The following is a 16,796-nucleotide window of genomic DNA, read 5'->3' on the forward strand; positions in this document are numbered from 1 at the left end:
TGACCCACGGGGGTCAGGGGTGGCTTTGGAGTGACACTTTGTATAGGTTCTATCTCTTGGTATCAAGATTGAACTAAGAAAATCAAGGGGCAGAGACAATTTGGAGGAAGAGGCTAAATTTAGATTTCCATATGTTGAGTGTGAGGTACCAGTGGGTCATCTAAATGGAAATGTCCAGTAGAGAGCCAGGGAGGAATGCCTAGGATGTGGGCAAGGTCAGGACCAGTGAGGATTCAGGAGTCATCCACCTGCAGGAGGCCACAGGTGAAAGATAAAAAAGAATGAGATGTCTGGGGCCAAACGGTAGGAAGAGTAATGGCGATTATCAAGATGAGATCTCGGGGAAAGCCCAAGCTTACTGGAGAATGGAAAGAGCAGGAGACTGAGGATTCAGGGCTGGGGTGGGGGGTGTTGGATGACACAGTCCTGAGGGCTAAAGGAAGCTTTGAGAGAGGTGCCCAATTGTGTCCACTTTTGCAGAAAGGTTGAGAAGGATAGACTCGGTGAAAAATGGCTTTGGCAACTGGATGACAGTCAAAATGAGAAATGTCTTAAGGAAATGAAGCAGAAATGCACTTCTCTGGCCAATGACATTGCCAGAGGCTGACAAAGGGGCATTGGTTAAATGTTGATGTGATATGTGTGTTTCCTTAAGGAGGACTTAAAGACAGAACAACCAAAAATTCAGTTAGATACAACTAAAATATGAATGGTTCTTTTATTTATTAATTTATTATTATTATTACTATTTTGAGACAGGGTCTCACTCTGTCACCCAGGCTGGAATGCAGGGACGCAATCACGGCTCACTGCAGCCTGGACCTTGTCAGGCTCAGGTGATCCTCCCACCTCAGCCTCTCGAGTAGCTGAGACTACCGGTGCACAACACCATCCCTGGCTAACTTTTGTATTTTTTAGTAGAGATGGAGTTTTGCCATGTTGCCCAGGCTAGTCTTGAACTACTGAACTCAACTCAAGCGATTCTTCCACCCCAGCCTCCCAAAGTGCTGGGATTACAGGCGTGAGCCACCACACTTGGCCTGAGTGGTTCTAACATTCACCAGGCTTGTGACCCAAGACCAAAGTACCAAAATGATAGTTACTAACCTGTGATACCTTTTTTCACCTATCAGGTAGCAATACTGGGCATAGAAGAAAGAGCTTTTCTTGATACAGATTCCATCATAATGATACCTGGAAAAATAAAGGCTGTCTTTAAATTTTTGTCTAACTACTGACATGCTTTATGGAAGGCAGAGAATAGGTGAGCTAATGAAGACTTGGAGTTCTTCTCCAGGTTTTATCATTGGCTGCATTTCTCTGGAAAAGCTAATCCTTCAGTCTGACCAAGCTCTGTTATGTAGACAAGCAACTTCATACACTTTCACACATATCAGCCTTGAAATAGGTTTGTGGAGGCTCTCCTCTGCTTGCCTGATGCAGGACATGCTAATCTTAGAGAGATGTGATAGGGAAAGCCTCCTTGTGCCCTGCCCCGCCTCCTCAACCACTGCCTCCCCAACCCCCAGCACCCATTAACCTTTTTCAGGTGAAGGGAAAATGACACCAAGGTTCCCTCCACTGAAGTTGTCAGAAACCCAGTAGGGAAGTCAAGAGCCTTCTCAGTAGCCCAGACCTTCCTCCGCTAAGCCCAGGGGGCTATAGCAGCTTGTCCTGCCTTAAGACAAAATTTTTTCAAGTTAATTATTGCCCAGTATTAGGTTTGGCAAACACTTCCACTGTCTTCAATTCCTTGGTGAGTGGCAGCCCCCTTTCCTAATTTGGCTTCAATGTCTTCTCACTGATTTTCCCTCGCAATTTAAAACAAGCAACAAATAGCAATAATAATTGAGTGACAATTATGACACAAGGCACCCAATAATGCTGGAATTTATTTTCACATTAGAAATACAACCTTGGGGCCGGGCGCGGTGGCTCACACCTGTAACCTCAGCTCTTTGGGAGGCTGAGGTGGGTGGATCACCTGAGGTCAGGAGTTTGAGACCAGCCTGGCCAACATGGTAAAACCCCGTCTCTACTAAAAATACAAAAAATTAGCCGGGTGTGGTGGCAGGCACCTGTAATCCCAGCTACTCGGGAGGCTGAGGCAGGAGAATCGCTTGAACCTGGGAGGCAGAGGTTGCAGTGAGCCATGATCATGCCATTGCACTCCAGCCTGGGCAACAAGGGTGAAACTCCGTCTCAAAAAAAAAGAAAATTAATATAGCCTCGGGACCACACCTCTGGAATATAATTCAAATATGCTAATTTGGTGAACATAGAGACTTTAGTTCAAAGGGTAATTAAACAGTTCCAAGGGTGGACATGGTGGCTCACACCTGTAATCCCAGTGCTTTGGGAGGCCAAAGTGGGAGGATCACTTGAGCCCAGGAGTTTGAGACCCACCTGGGCAATTTAGCAAAACCTTGTCTGTAAAAAACACAAAAACTAGCCAGGCCTGGTGGGACACACCTGTAGTCCTAGCTACTCAGGAGGCTGAAGTGGAAGGACTGCTTGAGCCCAGGGACTTGAGGCTGCAGTGAGAAATGATCACACCATTGCACTCCAGCCTGGGAGACAGTTGCATTACTTGATGTGTGTTAATTATTTAAATATTTCAAGAATGAGACACTTACCTAACTGTAGAACAATAAAAATATATTGTAACCTTCATATATTAACAAAATAGAGGCCAGTGTTTGGTTCTAGCATCAACTGAATGATTTCAGGCACTGGGAATTAATGTGAATTGTGGACACTCTTTGGTAAGAGTTGTTATTTATAGTTTGCTTTGTTTTGCATTTTTTATCGTTCATTTTGTGATTTTCCAAATCCTTGTTTTTAACATTTGAAATAAAACAAAAATTCTCAACTTACCTGGCGCTTCCTCTAGTGCCCAGCCTCCAAGTGCCAAGGTCCAGTAAAACCAATCTCACAAGCTAAAAGAATAAACCAGGTTTAAAGTTGCAACTTGAAAACTTAGAAACAAACTTCCAATTTTTTGTCTTACAATATTTAAATGACATTCCTTTTCCTCTTTTCTAATAAGCAAACAATAAAGAAAATAAATATAATAATAAAGTAATAAGGTAACAATAAAGAAAATAAATGTAAATGAAATTTTTGGGGAAAAAAAATCAGACAAGTGTCAAAAAGAAAACATACCACTTGGAGGCCAGGCACAGTGGCTCCTGCCTGTAATCCCAACACTCTGGGAGGCTGAGACAGGCAAGTCACTTGAGGTCAGGAGTTTGAAACCAGCCTGGCCAACATGGTGAAACCCTGTCTCTACAACCTGGTCTCTACTACAAATACAAAGGCTGGGCATGGTGGCTCACGCCTGTAATCCCAGCACTCTGGGAGGCTGAGGCAGGCGGATCATGAGGTCAAGAGATTGAGAACATCCTGGCCAACATGGTGAAACCCCGTCTCTGCTAAAAATGCAAAAATTAGCTGGGCATGGTGACGCGTGCCTGTAGTCCCAGCTACTAGGGAGGCTGAGGCAGGGAGCTACTAGGGAGGCTGAACCCGGGAGGTGGAGGTTGCAGTGAGCGGAGATCGCACAACTGCACTCCATCCTGGTGACAGAGCGAGACTCCATCTCAAAACAAAGGAAGAAACAAACAAACTTAGCCAGGTGTGGTGGCACACACCTGTAGTCCCAGCTACTCTGGAGGCTGAGGCAGGAGAATCAATGGAACCAAGGAGGCGGAGGTTGCAGTGAGCCAAGATCATGCCACTGCACTCCAGCCTGGGTGACAGAGCAAGACTCTGTCTCAAAAAAAAGAGAGAAAAAAAGAAAACATATCACTTGGAGAAAATGCCATTTAAATCTCGATGTTGGCCAGGCATGGTGACTCATGCCTGTAATCCCAGCACTTTGGGAGGCCACAATGGACAGATCACCTGAGGTCAGGAGTTTGAGATCAGCCTGGTCAACATGGTGAAAGCCCGTCTCTACTGAAAATACAAAAATTAGCTGGGCGTGAACCCAGGAGGCAGAGGTTGCAGTGAGCTGAGAGTGCATCGCACTCTAGCCTAGGTGACAAGGGTGAAACTTGGTCTCAAAAACAAAACAAAACAAAAAACCCTCAATGTAATTTCCTCCAGTCTTTTTTTCAAAGCCCCAATATGTGTAAGTGTTCTCTGGGTTTCATATTTAATACCTGGCATCACACAATTAGCATGTCTGCAGTTTTGCATTCTACTTTCTTCCCTCAACATTATGCCACGGATATTTCCCCTTGTCATAAAAAATTCTCTGGAAACAGGGAATTATGAACCATAGTTATAATTGGGCTCACAGGTTGGCATCATAGTCCAACCTGTGAGAATGCTATAATTTTACCATTTTCCTCTTTTTCTAATGTGATAGTCATTTTCACTTTTTAAATTATTATTATACTTTAAGTTCTAGGGTACATGTGCACAACATGCAGGTTTGTTACATATGTATACATGTGCCATGTTGGTTTGCTGCACCCATCATCTCATCATTTACATTAGGTATTTCTCCTAATGCTATCACTGCCCCAGTCCCCCACCCCCCGACAGGCCCCAGTGTGTGATGTTCCCCGCACTGTGTTCATGTGCTCTCATTGTTCAATTCCCACCTATGAGTGAGAACATGCAGTGTTTGGTTTTCTGTCCTTGTGATAGTTTGCTGAGAATGATGGTTTCCAGCGTCATCCATGTCCCTGCAAAGGACATGAACTCATCCTTTTTTATGGCTGCATAGTATTCCATGGTGTATATGTGCCACATTTTCTTAATCCAGTCTATTATTGATGGACATTTAGGTTGGTTCCAAGTCTTTGCTATTGTGAATAGTGCTATAATAACATATGTGTGCATGTGTCTTTATAGTAGAATAATTTATAATCCTTTGGGTATATACCCAGTAATGGGATCACTGGGTCAAATGGTATTTCTAGTTCTAGATCCTTGAGGCGGCACCACACTGTCTTCCACAATGGTTGAACTAATATACCACAGTGTAAAAGCATTCCTATTTCTCCACATCGTCTCCAGCATCTGTTGTTTCCTGACTTTTTAATGATTGTCATTATAACCAGCATAAGATGATATCTCATTGTGGTTTGATTTGCATTTTTCTGATAACCAGTGATGATGAGCATTTTTTCATATGTCTGTTGGCTGCATAAATGTCTTCTTTTGAGAAGGGTCTATTCATATCCTTTGCCCACTTTTTGATGGGGTTGTTTTTTTCTTGTAAATTTGTTTAAGTTATTTGTAGATTCTGGATATTAGCCCTTTGTCAGATGGGTAGATTGTAAAAATTTTCGCCCATTCTGTAGATTGCTTGTTCACTCTGATGATAGTTTCTTTTGCTGTGCAGAAGCTCTTTAGTTTAATTAGATCCCATTTCTCAATTTTGGCTTTTGTTGCCATTGCTTTTGGTGTTTTAGTCATGAAGTCTTTGCCCATGCCTATGTCCTGAATGGTATTGCCTAGGTTTTCTTCTAGGGTTTTTATCATTTTAGGTCTTACATATAAGTCTTTAATCCATCTTGAGTTAATTTTTGTATAAGTTGTAAGGAAGGGATCCAGTTTCAGCTTTCTACATATGGTTAGCCAGTTTTCCCAGCACCATTTATTAAATAGGGAATCCTTTCTCCATTGCTTGTTTTTGTCAGGTTTGTCAAAGATCAGATGGTTGTAGATGTGTGGTGTTATTTCTGAGGCCTCTGTTCTGGTCCATTGGTCTATATATCTGTTTTGGTACCAGTACCATGCTGTTTTGGTTACTGTAGCCTTGTAGCATAGTTTGACATCAGGTAGTGTGATGCCTCCTGCTTTGTTCTTTTGACTTAGGATTATCTTGGCTATGCAGGCTCCTTTTTGGTTCCATATGAACTTTAAAGTAGTTTTTTTCAATTCTGTGAAGAAAGGCATTGGTAGCTTGATGGGGATGGCATTGAATCTATAAATTACCTTGGGCTGTATGGCATTTTCATGATATTGATTCTTCCTATCTATGAGCATGGAATGTTCTTCCATTTCTTTGTGTCCTCTTTTATTTCATTGAGCAGTGGTTTGTAGTTCTTGAAGAGGTCCTTCGCATCCCTTGTAAGTTGTATTCCTAGGTATTTTATTCTCTTTGTAGCAATTGTGAATGGGAGTTCACTCATGATTTGGCACTCTGTTTGTCTGTTATTGGTGTATAGGAATGCTTGTAATTTTTGCACATTGATTTTGTATCCTGAGACTTTGCTGAAGTTGCTTATCAGCTTAAGGAGATTTTGTGCTGAGAAGATGGGGTTTTCTAAATATACAACCATCTCATCTGCAAACAGGGATAATTTGACTTCCTCTTTTCCTAACTGAGTACCCTTTATTTCTTTCTCTTGCCTGATTGTCCTAGCTAGAACTTCCAACACCATGTTGAATAGGAGTGGTGAGAGAGAGCATCCTTGTCTTGTGCTGCTTTTCAAAGGGAATGCTTCCACTTTTTGCCCGTTCAGTATGATATTGGCTGTGGGTTTGTCATAAATAGCTCTTCTTATTTTGAGATATGTTCCATCAATGCCTAGTTTATTGAGAGTTTTTAGCATGAATGGCTGTTGAATTTTGCTGAAGGCCTTTTCTGCATCTATTGAGATAATCATCATGTGGTTTTTGTCATTGGTTCTGTTTATGTGATGGGTTATGTTTATTGATTTGCGTATGTTGAACCAGCCTTGCAGCCCAGGGACGAAGCCGACTTGATCATAGTGGATAAGCTTTTTGATGTGCTACTGGATTCGGTTTGCCAGTATTTGATGGAAGATTTTCGTATCGATGTTCATCAGGGATATTGGTCTAAAATTCTCTTTTTTTTTTTGTTATGTCTCTGCCAGGCTTTGGTATCAGGATGATGATGGCCAGATAAAATGAGTTAGGGAAGATTCCCTTTTTCTATTGATTGGAATAGTTTCAGAAGGAATGGTACCAGCTCCTCTTTGTACCTCTGGTAGAATTTGGCTGTAGAATCCATCTGGTTCTGCACATTTTTTGATTGGTAGACTATTAATTATTGCCTCAATTTCAGAATCTATTATTCAGAGATTCAACTTCTTCCTGGTTTAGTCTTGGGAGGGGGTAGGTGTCCAGGAATTTATCCATTTCCTCTAGATTTTCTAGTTTATTTGCATAGAGGTGTTTATACTATTCTCTGATGGTAGTGTGTATTTCTGTGGGATCAGTGGTGATATCCCCTTTATCATTGTTTATTGCATCTATTTGATTCTTCTCTCTTTTCTTCTTTATTAGTCTTGCTAGCGGTCTATCAATTTTGTTGATCTTTTCAAAAAACCAGCTCCTGGATTCACTGATTTTTTTGAAGGGTTTTTGTGTCTCTTATCTCCTTCAATTCTGCTCTGATCTTAGATATTTCTTGCCTTCTGCTAGCTTTTGAATTTGTTTGCTCTTGCTTCTCTAGTTCTTTTAATTGTGATGTTAGAGTGTCGATTTTAGATCTTTCCTGCTTTCTCTTGTGGGCATTTAGTGCTATAAATTTCCCTCTACACGCTGCTTTAAATGTGTCCCAGAGATTCTGGTACATTGTGTCTTTGTTCTCACTGGTTTCAAAAAGAACATCTCTATTTCTGCCTTCATTTTGTTATTTATCCAGTAGTCATTCAGGAGCAGGTTGTTCAGTTTCCATGTAGTTGTGCGGTTTTGAGTGAGTTTCTTATTCCTGAGTTCTAATTTGATTGCACTGTGGTCTGAGAGACAGTTTGTTGTGATTTCTGTTCTTTTACATTTGCTGAGGAGTGCTTTACTTCCAATTATGTGGTCAATTTTGGAATAAGTGTGATGTGGTGATTCTGTTGATTTGGGCTGGAGAGTTCTGTAGATGTCTATTAGGTCTGTTTGGTGCAGAGCTGAGTTTAGGTCCTGGATATCCTTGTTAACCTTCTACCTCATTGATCTGTCTAAAGTTGACAGTGGGGTGTTAAAGTCTCCCATTATTACGGTGTGGGAGTCTAAGTCTCTTTCTAGGTCTCTAAGGACTTGCTTTATGAATCTGGGTGCTCCTGTATTGGGTGCATATATATTTAGGATAGTTAGCTCTTCTTGTTGAATTGATCTCTTTACCATTATGTAATGGCCTTCCTTGTCTCTTTTGATCTTTGTTGGTTTAAAGTCTGTTTTCTCACAGGCAAGCATTGCAACCCCTCCTTTTTTTTGCTTTGCATTTGCTTGGTAGATCTTCCTCCACCTCCTTATTTTGAGCCTACGTGTGTCTCTGCACATGAGATGGGTCTCCTGAATATAGCACACTGATGGGCAATGATTCTTTATCCAACTTGCCAGTCTGTGTCTTTTAATTGGGGCATTTAGTCCATTTACATTTAAGGTTAATATTGTTATGTGTGAATTTGATCCTATCATTATGATGTTAGCTGGTTATTTTGCCCATTAATTAACGCAGTTTCTTCCTACATCGATGGTCTTTACAATTTGGCATGTTTTTGCAGTGACTGGTACTGGTTGTTTGTTTCCAAGTTTAGTGCTTCCTTCAGGAGCTCTTCTAAGGCAGGCCTCATGGTGACAAAATCTCTCAGCATTTGCTTGTCTGTGAAGGATTTTATTTCTTCTTCACTTATGAAGCTGAGTTTGGCTGGATATGAAATTCTGGGTTGAAAATTCTTTCCTTTAAGAATGTTTAATGTTGGCCTCCACTCTCTTCTGGCTTGTAGGGTTTCTGCTGAGAGATCCACTGTTAGTCTGATGGGCTTCCCTTTGTGGGTAAATTGACCTTTCTCTCTGTCTGCCCTTAACAATTTTTCCTTCATTTCAACGTTGGTGAATCTGACAATTAAGTGTCTTGGGGTTGCTCTTTTTGAGAAATATCTTTGTGGTGTTCTCTGTATTTCCTGAATTTGAATGTTGGCCTGCCTTGGTAGGTTGGAGAAGTTCTCCTGGATAATATCCTGAAGAGTGTTTTCTAACTTGGTTCCATTCTCTCCGACACTTTCAGGTACATCAATCAACGCAGATTTGGTCTTTTCACATAGTCCCATATTTCTTGGAGGCTTTGTTCATTTCTTGTTACTCTTTTTTCTCTAATCTTGTCTTCTCACTTTATTTCATTAATTTGATCTTCAATCATTGATACCCTTTCTTCCACTTGATTGAATTGGCTATTGAAGCTTGTGCATGCATCACAAAGTTCTCGTGCCATGGTTTTCAGCTCCATCAGGTCCCTTATGGCCTTCTCTACACTGTTTATTCTAGTTAGCCATTCATCTAACCTTTTTTCAAGGTTTTTAGCTTCCTTGCAATGGGTTCAAACATCCTCCTTTAGCTTGGAGAAGTTTGTTATTACCGACCTTATGAAGCCTATCTCTGTCAAATCGTCAAAGTCATTCTCCGTCCAGTTTTGTTCCGTTGCTGGCGAGGAGCTGTGATCCTTTGGAGGAGAAGAGGCGCTTGGTTTTCAGAATTTTCAGCTTTTCTGCTCCGGTTTCTCCCCATCTTTGTGGTTTTATCTACCTTTGATCTTTGATGTTGGTGACCTACAGATGGGGTTTCGGTGTGGATGTCCTTTTTGTTGATGTTGATGTTATTCCTCTCTGTTTGTTAGTTTTCCTCCTAACAGTCAGGCCCCTCAGCTGCAGGTCTGTTGGAGTTTGCTGGAGGTCCACTCCAGACCCTGTTTGCCAGGGTATCACCAGCAGAGGCTGCAGAATGGCAAATATTGCTGCCTGATCCTTCCTCTGGAAGCTTTGTTCCAGAGGGGCACCCACCATATGGGGTGTCTGTTGGATGCACCTGGGAGATGTCTCCCAGTCAGGCTATGTGGGGATCAGCAACCCACTTAAGGATGCAGTCTGTCCATTCTCAGAGCTTGAATGCTGTGCTGGGAGAACCACGGCTCTGTCTTCAGAGCTGTCAGACAGGGACATTTAAGTCTGCAGAAGTTGTCTGCTGCTTTTGTTCAGCTATGCCCTGCCCACAGAGGTGGAGTCCACAGAGGCAGTAGGGCTTGTTGCACTGCAGTGGGCTCCATCCAGTTCGAGCTTCCCAGCTGCTTTGTTTATGAACTCAAGTCTCAGCAATGGCCAATGCCCTGCCCCACCCCTCACCTGGCTGCATCCTCGCAGGTTGATCTCAGACTACTACTGCACTAGCAGGGAGCAAGTCTCCTTGGGCGTGGGACCCACTGAGCCAGGCACAGGAGGGAATCTTCTGGTCTGCCAGTTGCTAAGACCTTGGGAAAAGTGCAGTATTTGGGCAGGAGTGAAATGTTTTTCCAGGTACAGTCTGTCATGTCTTCCCTTGGCTAGGAAAGGATATCCCCCAACATCTTGAGCTTCCCAGGTGAGGTGACACCCCACCCTGCTTCAGCTCACCCTCCAAGGGCTGCACCCACTGTCCAACTAGTCCCAACAAGATGAACCAGGAACCTCAGTTGGATATACAGAAATCACCTGTATTCTGCGTCGATCTCACTGACAGCTGCAGATAGGAGCTGTTCCTATTCGGCCATCTTGGAAGCCAGACCCCATTTTCACTTTTTATTATCCATTTGTTTGCCTAATTTGTTTTCACTTTCTGGGTTTGATTAGTGAATGCTATCTTGTTTATCAGCACTTTGTTAGAGAGCCATGACATTACACTTATGACCAATAGAAGTCTGGTCTAGTTTCCGAATCAGCGAGGTTCATGACAAGCGTGGCATCCACGACATGCGTGTTGAGTGGAAATCCTGGATTATCATGAAATTACGAAACACAGAGCAGGGAAGCCACGATGTTTGGAGCTGTCAAGTAATTACTTCTGTTCTTTTTCTACACCCTGTCCGTAATCATTCAGTCCTTGCTTCTGCTTGGTTTCATGTTGCATCCCTCTTTCTTTCTTTTTTTTTTTTTAAATTAGCTCCCAAGCAGTGGGATTTGATGGAAATTTGAACCATTTTTCCTCTTTTCTGACTCCAGGTCCTACCTCTTCCTGCAGGAAGCCCACACAAGCTGGGATGAGGGGGAGGCAAGAAAAAAGAGCAGGGTAGGCAAGTTTGACACAATTAACACCTTGATCATGCCTCCAAATGCAGAGGGTCTTTCAGGGAAGGAGAACCAAAATGTACAGGAGAAAAATGACAGGAGATGACAGGCACGGTGGCTCACGCCTGTAATCCCAGCACTTTGGGAGACGGAGGCGGGTGGATCACGAGGTCAGGAGATCGAGACCATCCTGGCTGACACAGTGAAACCCCATCTCTACTAAAATACAAAAAAAAATTGCTGGGCCTGGCAGTGGGCACCTGTAGTCCCAGCTACTCCGGAGGCTGGAGAATGGCATGAACCCGGGAGGTGGAGCTTGCAGTGAGCCGAGATCATGCCACTGCATCCCAGCCTGGGCAACAGAGTGAGACTCCATCTCAAAAAAAAAAAAAAGAAAAGAAAAGAAAAGAAAAATGACAGGAGACAAAAGGAAAAGTCAGCCAAATCTAAATGCAGTATTAGAAGCTAGAAATTCCTGTTGTCAACAAGAGATTCTGACAACTTCATCTCCTCTAACTTAAGAAAATCATTGAAAAGCCTTCCTATATGTTTAGTTGCAAAGCAAAATCCAGATGCACATCTTAAGTACCTACAGAAATTATGAGAAAGTATGCAGCAGGCTCAGATTCTAGCCCTGAGAAATAATCTGGTGTTTGGGAGAGAAAAGCAGAAGTAAAGTGCCTGATTGTCTGGCAAAGTAACACTCTGTACATTGGATAATACTGAGTCACCCCAACCCCAGACTATCCTGTGATTTCATTTTAATATAGAGAGCAAACACAACACAGTTAAAATGAAAAAATCAACTGGGATAACTTGCAGAAAATATAATTAAGTTAAAAATTATATCCTGAACATAGAGAGAACTCAAACAAATCAATAGGAAATACACCCCAGTAGAAAATGATCTGGTGGTAATATGTACACACACAACATACACATGACCAAAGCGCATGCAAAAGTCCTCACCTTATAATCCAATAAATGCAAGTAGAAACAGCTAATTCTAATTTTTACCCAGCAAGTTTTCTGGGGTAGGAATGTTATGAATTTGTGTAAGAATACCATGAATCATCATCAGGGATGGGAACTGACTGCAATTGTTTATAGTTGGTTTCAAAAAGCAATTCAGCAGGCCACATGTGGGGATCTATCCTAAAAAAAATGACCAGATATGGATGGGGACTTACGGTGTTTAAAACAAAGGAAAATTACAAACAACCTGTATTTCCAATAAGGGATATGGTTAGGCTGGGCGCGGTGGCTCACACCTGTAACCCCAGCACTTTGGGAGGCCAAGACGCAGATGCATTGCCTAAGCCCAGGGGTCCAAGACCAGCCTGGGCAACTTGGCAAAACCCTGTCTCTACAAACAAAACAAAACAAAACAAAATTAGCCAGGTGTGGTGGCACACGTGTAGTCTCAGCTACTTGGGAGGCTGAAGTGAGAGGCTTGCTGGAGCCCAGGAGGCAGAGGTTGCAGTGAGTTGAGATCATGTCACTGTATTCCAGCCTAAGTGACAGAGCAACACTCTGCCTCAAAAAAAAGGGGGGGATATGGTTAAATAAATTATGGTACACCCCCCAAAATATTTCACAGCTATTATACAAGATGCACTTGAAAATATCTTAATGTGAAAATGCTTATGATATTTGAGGCAAAAAGAATGATAAAAGTTAGTATTTCTTGGGGGCTTTCCACGTCCCAGGACTGTTTTATTCCGTTTACATCTGTTTCTCATTCATTTCTTAAAAGAACCTCATGAAGTAGATACTATTATTAATATTACTATTATTAATATCCTCACTTTATATACGATGAAGTGGAAACAAGATGGTTATCTTACCCAGGGTTACAATCTAAGAAGTTCCATTCCAGGCTTGATGCTGTTAAAAATTTTACCACGTTACCTGATGGCTATCTGTCTGTCTGCCTGTGTGTCTGTCTATCTACCTATTTATTTTTATCAGTTAGGGTCCCAATAGGAAACAGCACACTCAAGTGAAAATAACTGAAGAAGAGTTTGTCGAAAGGAGTCTTTATAATAGGTGTGGCCAGGAGGTAAGGAAGCAATAAAGAGGCCATGCAGTACTCAAGGCCCAAAGAGGAAACAAAAATCAAATCAGGAAGAAGAAAGTCTTCTCAGGGGTCCTCTTGTCTAATTATTATCTGTCCGTCCATCATCCATCCACACATCAATCTTTCAATCCATCCAGCCTTGCAGCCTCTGTATGACAGGATGAGGCAAAAAGACAGCAGATAACATGCCATAAAGTGAATTGTGAGACACATACCCTAGGGGACTTGTGTCTTCCAGCATTTAGCTGAAATGTGGTTATAGAATGCTACAGAAGCCCTTAACACTAATCCCCCACAATGAGGTAGAGAGGATAGGACACATAAGGGGCTTTCCGGCTTCGAGACCACCCTCTTCCCTGGTGTGGGAGGGGTGTGGGCCCCCTCAGGCCTGAGTCACTCAAAGAGCAGCCTCAGACTCCTGGTGGGCAGTGAGGGCAGGGCTGGCCAGCAGCTCTGGCAGGAGAGTGGAAGAGATGGGTGCAGCTGTGGGTTCAGCCGGCTCATCCACCGTCTGTGCAGGCTGAGAATGGCTGTGTCCTCTCCATGGAAGAGCTGGCATGTGGGAGAGCCCAGACTCTGCCCTGTGAGACCCCTGGTCAGGCAGTCAGCCACAGCAGCCCTGGCAGATAGCCTGCCGGGCAGGCAGCATGTGACCGCTGAAAAGGGTCTTTCACCAAGCCTGGGGATGCACACTGGGACAGTCCCTGGGGATGCATGCTGAACACTACCACCGGGAGACAGGGTCCGCCTGCCCCCAGAGCCTGCAGCCATGAAATAAGTACTGTCCAGCCACTTACCTCCTTCTCTCCCTCCCAGAAGGGTCAGGCCACACCTGGTGAGCTGTGGGAGGAGGCAGAGGGAGGGAAGAAGCCCCAGGCCTAGTTCTCTGTGGCAAGATACCAAGCTGGAGGGGGTGAGGAAACAGCTCTACTTTAAACTGAGTTCAGAGTTTTGATATTTTCTGGGACTGGGTACTCTAAGCATCAGACTGATGACATTGTTGGGTAGTTACAGTGACAACAAAACTTGGTGTCATCCAAGAGTTTCCAGCAAGGTCATGCTGATTGCTCAAATGCTCACTCAGGAGCTGAGGAAGAACCAGCCACTGGACACCTTCAGACACAGAACAGGAAGATGAAGTCGCCATGTGGTTACTTCTCCAGCTCCTGCCGGTCCCATATGTGTGCATGAGTGAGTGTGCACATCTGCAAATGAACTACACACATGGGCCTGTATCTCTGGACAGGGAAGTGATAGCTGGCATTCATTTTCTTCTTTTTACACATTCTCCTCTAATTTCCACATTTCCTACAAAAGGGATGTAGTCCTTTTATAATCAGAAAAACATCAGCAAATGTTATTTCAAAAGAGGAAGTCAGCCTTCCGGAAATTCCCTAATCCATGTAAAATATCACTTGTACCCGGAATGAGCCTTACCCATCACATGCCCAGTACCGCCACAAAGAGCAAGAAACATTCCAACATCTGCACAGGAACTTGGCGAGAAACCGACTCTATTCCCAGGGGAGGAGGGAGGAAGTGAGAATTGCGGATTTGGTTGTTTCTCTTGTAAACATACTTTGGGATCATATCCTTTTCCTTTCCCCTCCCTTCTCCATTTAGTCACAAATTCAGCAGCACAGAGACCCTTCCCAATACCAGCTCAACTGATGTGGCCCATTTTTCAGGCAAATTTCCAATGAGAGCTGAAAGTTAGTACCTTGGCATCTTGAGGAATTCTAGAGGAATCTGAGAGTACTGAGATAAAAAATGCTTCCTAGCTGCATGTAGTCACACACTGGAGTCCCTTTAACTTTTTTTCTAATGCTTTGCAGTGGAATTACCATGAAGGTGAAACAGCCTTATAAAAAGATCTTTAAAAGTTCATGAAAAAGAGTTTTTGCTATGTTAGAAAAGGAGGTAGGAATCCCGTGGAGCTAAAACACATCAAGCCAAAGTCACCCACTTCCCTCTGATAAGGGTAGTAGATGGCTGGATGGGAAAAGGCTGCAGGGCCAGGATACCCAGCACTCAGCTCAGCCTTGGATGATGTTTCCCAATATTTGGAGTGATGAAATGGCAAAATATGACCTGGATGAGAGCAGCTGGGGGAATTCCCAGCTAGTGGGAAAGCCTTAGAGTCACCTAGCAGGATGACTTGATAAGACACACTTTTCAAACATAGCCACTTCAGCAGGTAGGGAAGACTAGATGAAGCAGGTTGGGAATTCTATGATTCAAGAATATAGTGAGAAATAGAACTGCAGGTCAAAACTGAATAGGTGGCCAGGCACACTGGCTCACCCCTATAATCCCAGCACATAGGAAGGCGGGCAGATCATGAGGTCGGGGGATCGAGACCATCCTGGCCAACATAGTGAAACCCACTCTCTACTAAAAAAAATACAAAAAATTAGCTGGGCGTGGTGGTGCACACCTGTAGTCCCAGATACTTGGGAGACTGAGGCATGGGAATCGCTTGAACTCAGGAGGCGGAGGTTGAAGTGAGCCAAGATTGTGCCACTGCACTTCAGCCTGGCAACAGAGCAAGACTTTGTCTCAAAAAAACAAAAAACAAAAACAAACAAACAAAAAACACAAAAAACTGAAGAGGTAAAATACAATAGGAATAAGAGTATAACTACTCTTGGGTCCAAATAGTTAATTACATGATGATAACAGTCTGATAACAAGAACAACATTTTGTATTTATATAGAGTATTAATATTTTACAGTTTACAAGACTGTTTTGGGAGGCTTACCTTAGTTTCAACTCTTTAGAAAAAAATACTTAAGGGTTGTTTCTGTTGACTACAAGCTTAAAGTGAACAGATACAGAAAAATAAAAGCCAATAGTAGCCAAAAAAAGGTAAGTGCTCTTGTCCTTTGAGCACATCTGAGGCAGTGGGTTGCACCCTTGGGGCCACCTTTAAGAGAAACATCAATAATTGAAGTCATAACAAAACAGGTGGGCAGGGAGGTGAAGGGAAGACAGGGAGAGGTGAACAGTTGTTTCAAATATGTGAGCAGCCTCCATATTAGAAGATTCTGTGACTATCAGAAACGTAGAGTTTCCACAAATGACCAGAAGTTTCAAAGATGAAGACTGTGTTTGGAAGAATGGATCTAATCATTTCGATGTTTTGCAGGTACAATTGAAATCCACAGGATTGCTGTGGGGAGGATAATGGTTTGGCCACATCCCTTGATGTCACTCAGCCATGCACTCCCTGACACTGCAAGGTCACTCCTGGACATACAGATGCAAGAGGCAGGAGGCTCATTTGAACCTGGGAGGTGGAGGTTGCAGTGAGCCAAGATTGCACCATTGTTGCAGCCTGGGCAACAAGAGGGAAATTCTGTCTTGGAAAAAAAAAAGAAGATCTTAATCTCCAGAGGAGATCTTTTAAGAGCCAATAAGTTCTCTCAGCACAACCAAATTATGAGAAACATCAGTTGTCCGATATCACAAAGTGGCTCTCAGCTTGTGTGGTGCCAAAGCAGCTCTCAGAGCTTGGTGCTTCTATGCAGGGAATACCATCCCAGCAAATCTGGCTCCCTGAGGAGTGCTTGGAGCTGCCATAATTACATTCCCTTAGGTGCTACCCATTCCTCATCCTTCGCGGCCCCTCACTATGAAGTGTGGACAAAGGGAAGTGGCTAACAGGACGGCTCTTCAATTAGCTGAAGGATGTTGACCAGCT

The 16,796-nt window shown here is 43.1% G+C and overlaps 1 protein-coding gene across 24 annotated transcripts in view; it reads right to left on the minus strand.

Annotated features, from left to right (window-relative positions):
* LOC129030871 (DNA-binding protein RFX8-like) overlaps window positions 1-16,796 on the minus strand; it is a 103,048-nt gene that overhangs the window by 51,795 nt on the left and 34,457 nt on the right. For 21 of the 24 annotated variants that reach the window (XM_054476690.2, XM_063649150.1, XM_063649154.1 and 18 more), the window contains 2 exons: window positions 2,878-2,939; window positions 1,108-1,194 (listed from right to left, as the gene is read on the minus strand). In XM_054476690.2, the coding sequence (XP_054332665.1) occupies window positions 1,108-1,194; window positions 2,878-2,939 (149 nt within the window). Of the gene's footprint in view, window positions 1-1,107; window positions 1,195-2,877; window positions 2,940-16,796 lie in introns of those variants that run through there. The other 3 variants (XM_054476684.2, XM_063649159.1, XM_063649160.1) reach the window with 1 other exon arrangement.

Source organism: Pongo pygmaeus, chromosome 12 (assembly GCF_028885625.2).
Source record: "Pongo pygmaeus isolate AG05252 chromosome 12, NHGRI_mPonPyg2-v2.0_pri, whole genome shotgun sequence".
In the NCBI taxonomy this organism is placed as follows: Eukaryota; Metazoa; Chordata; class Mammalia; order Primates; family Hominidae; genus Pongo; species Pongo pygmaeus.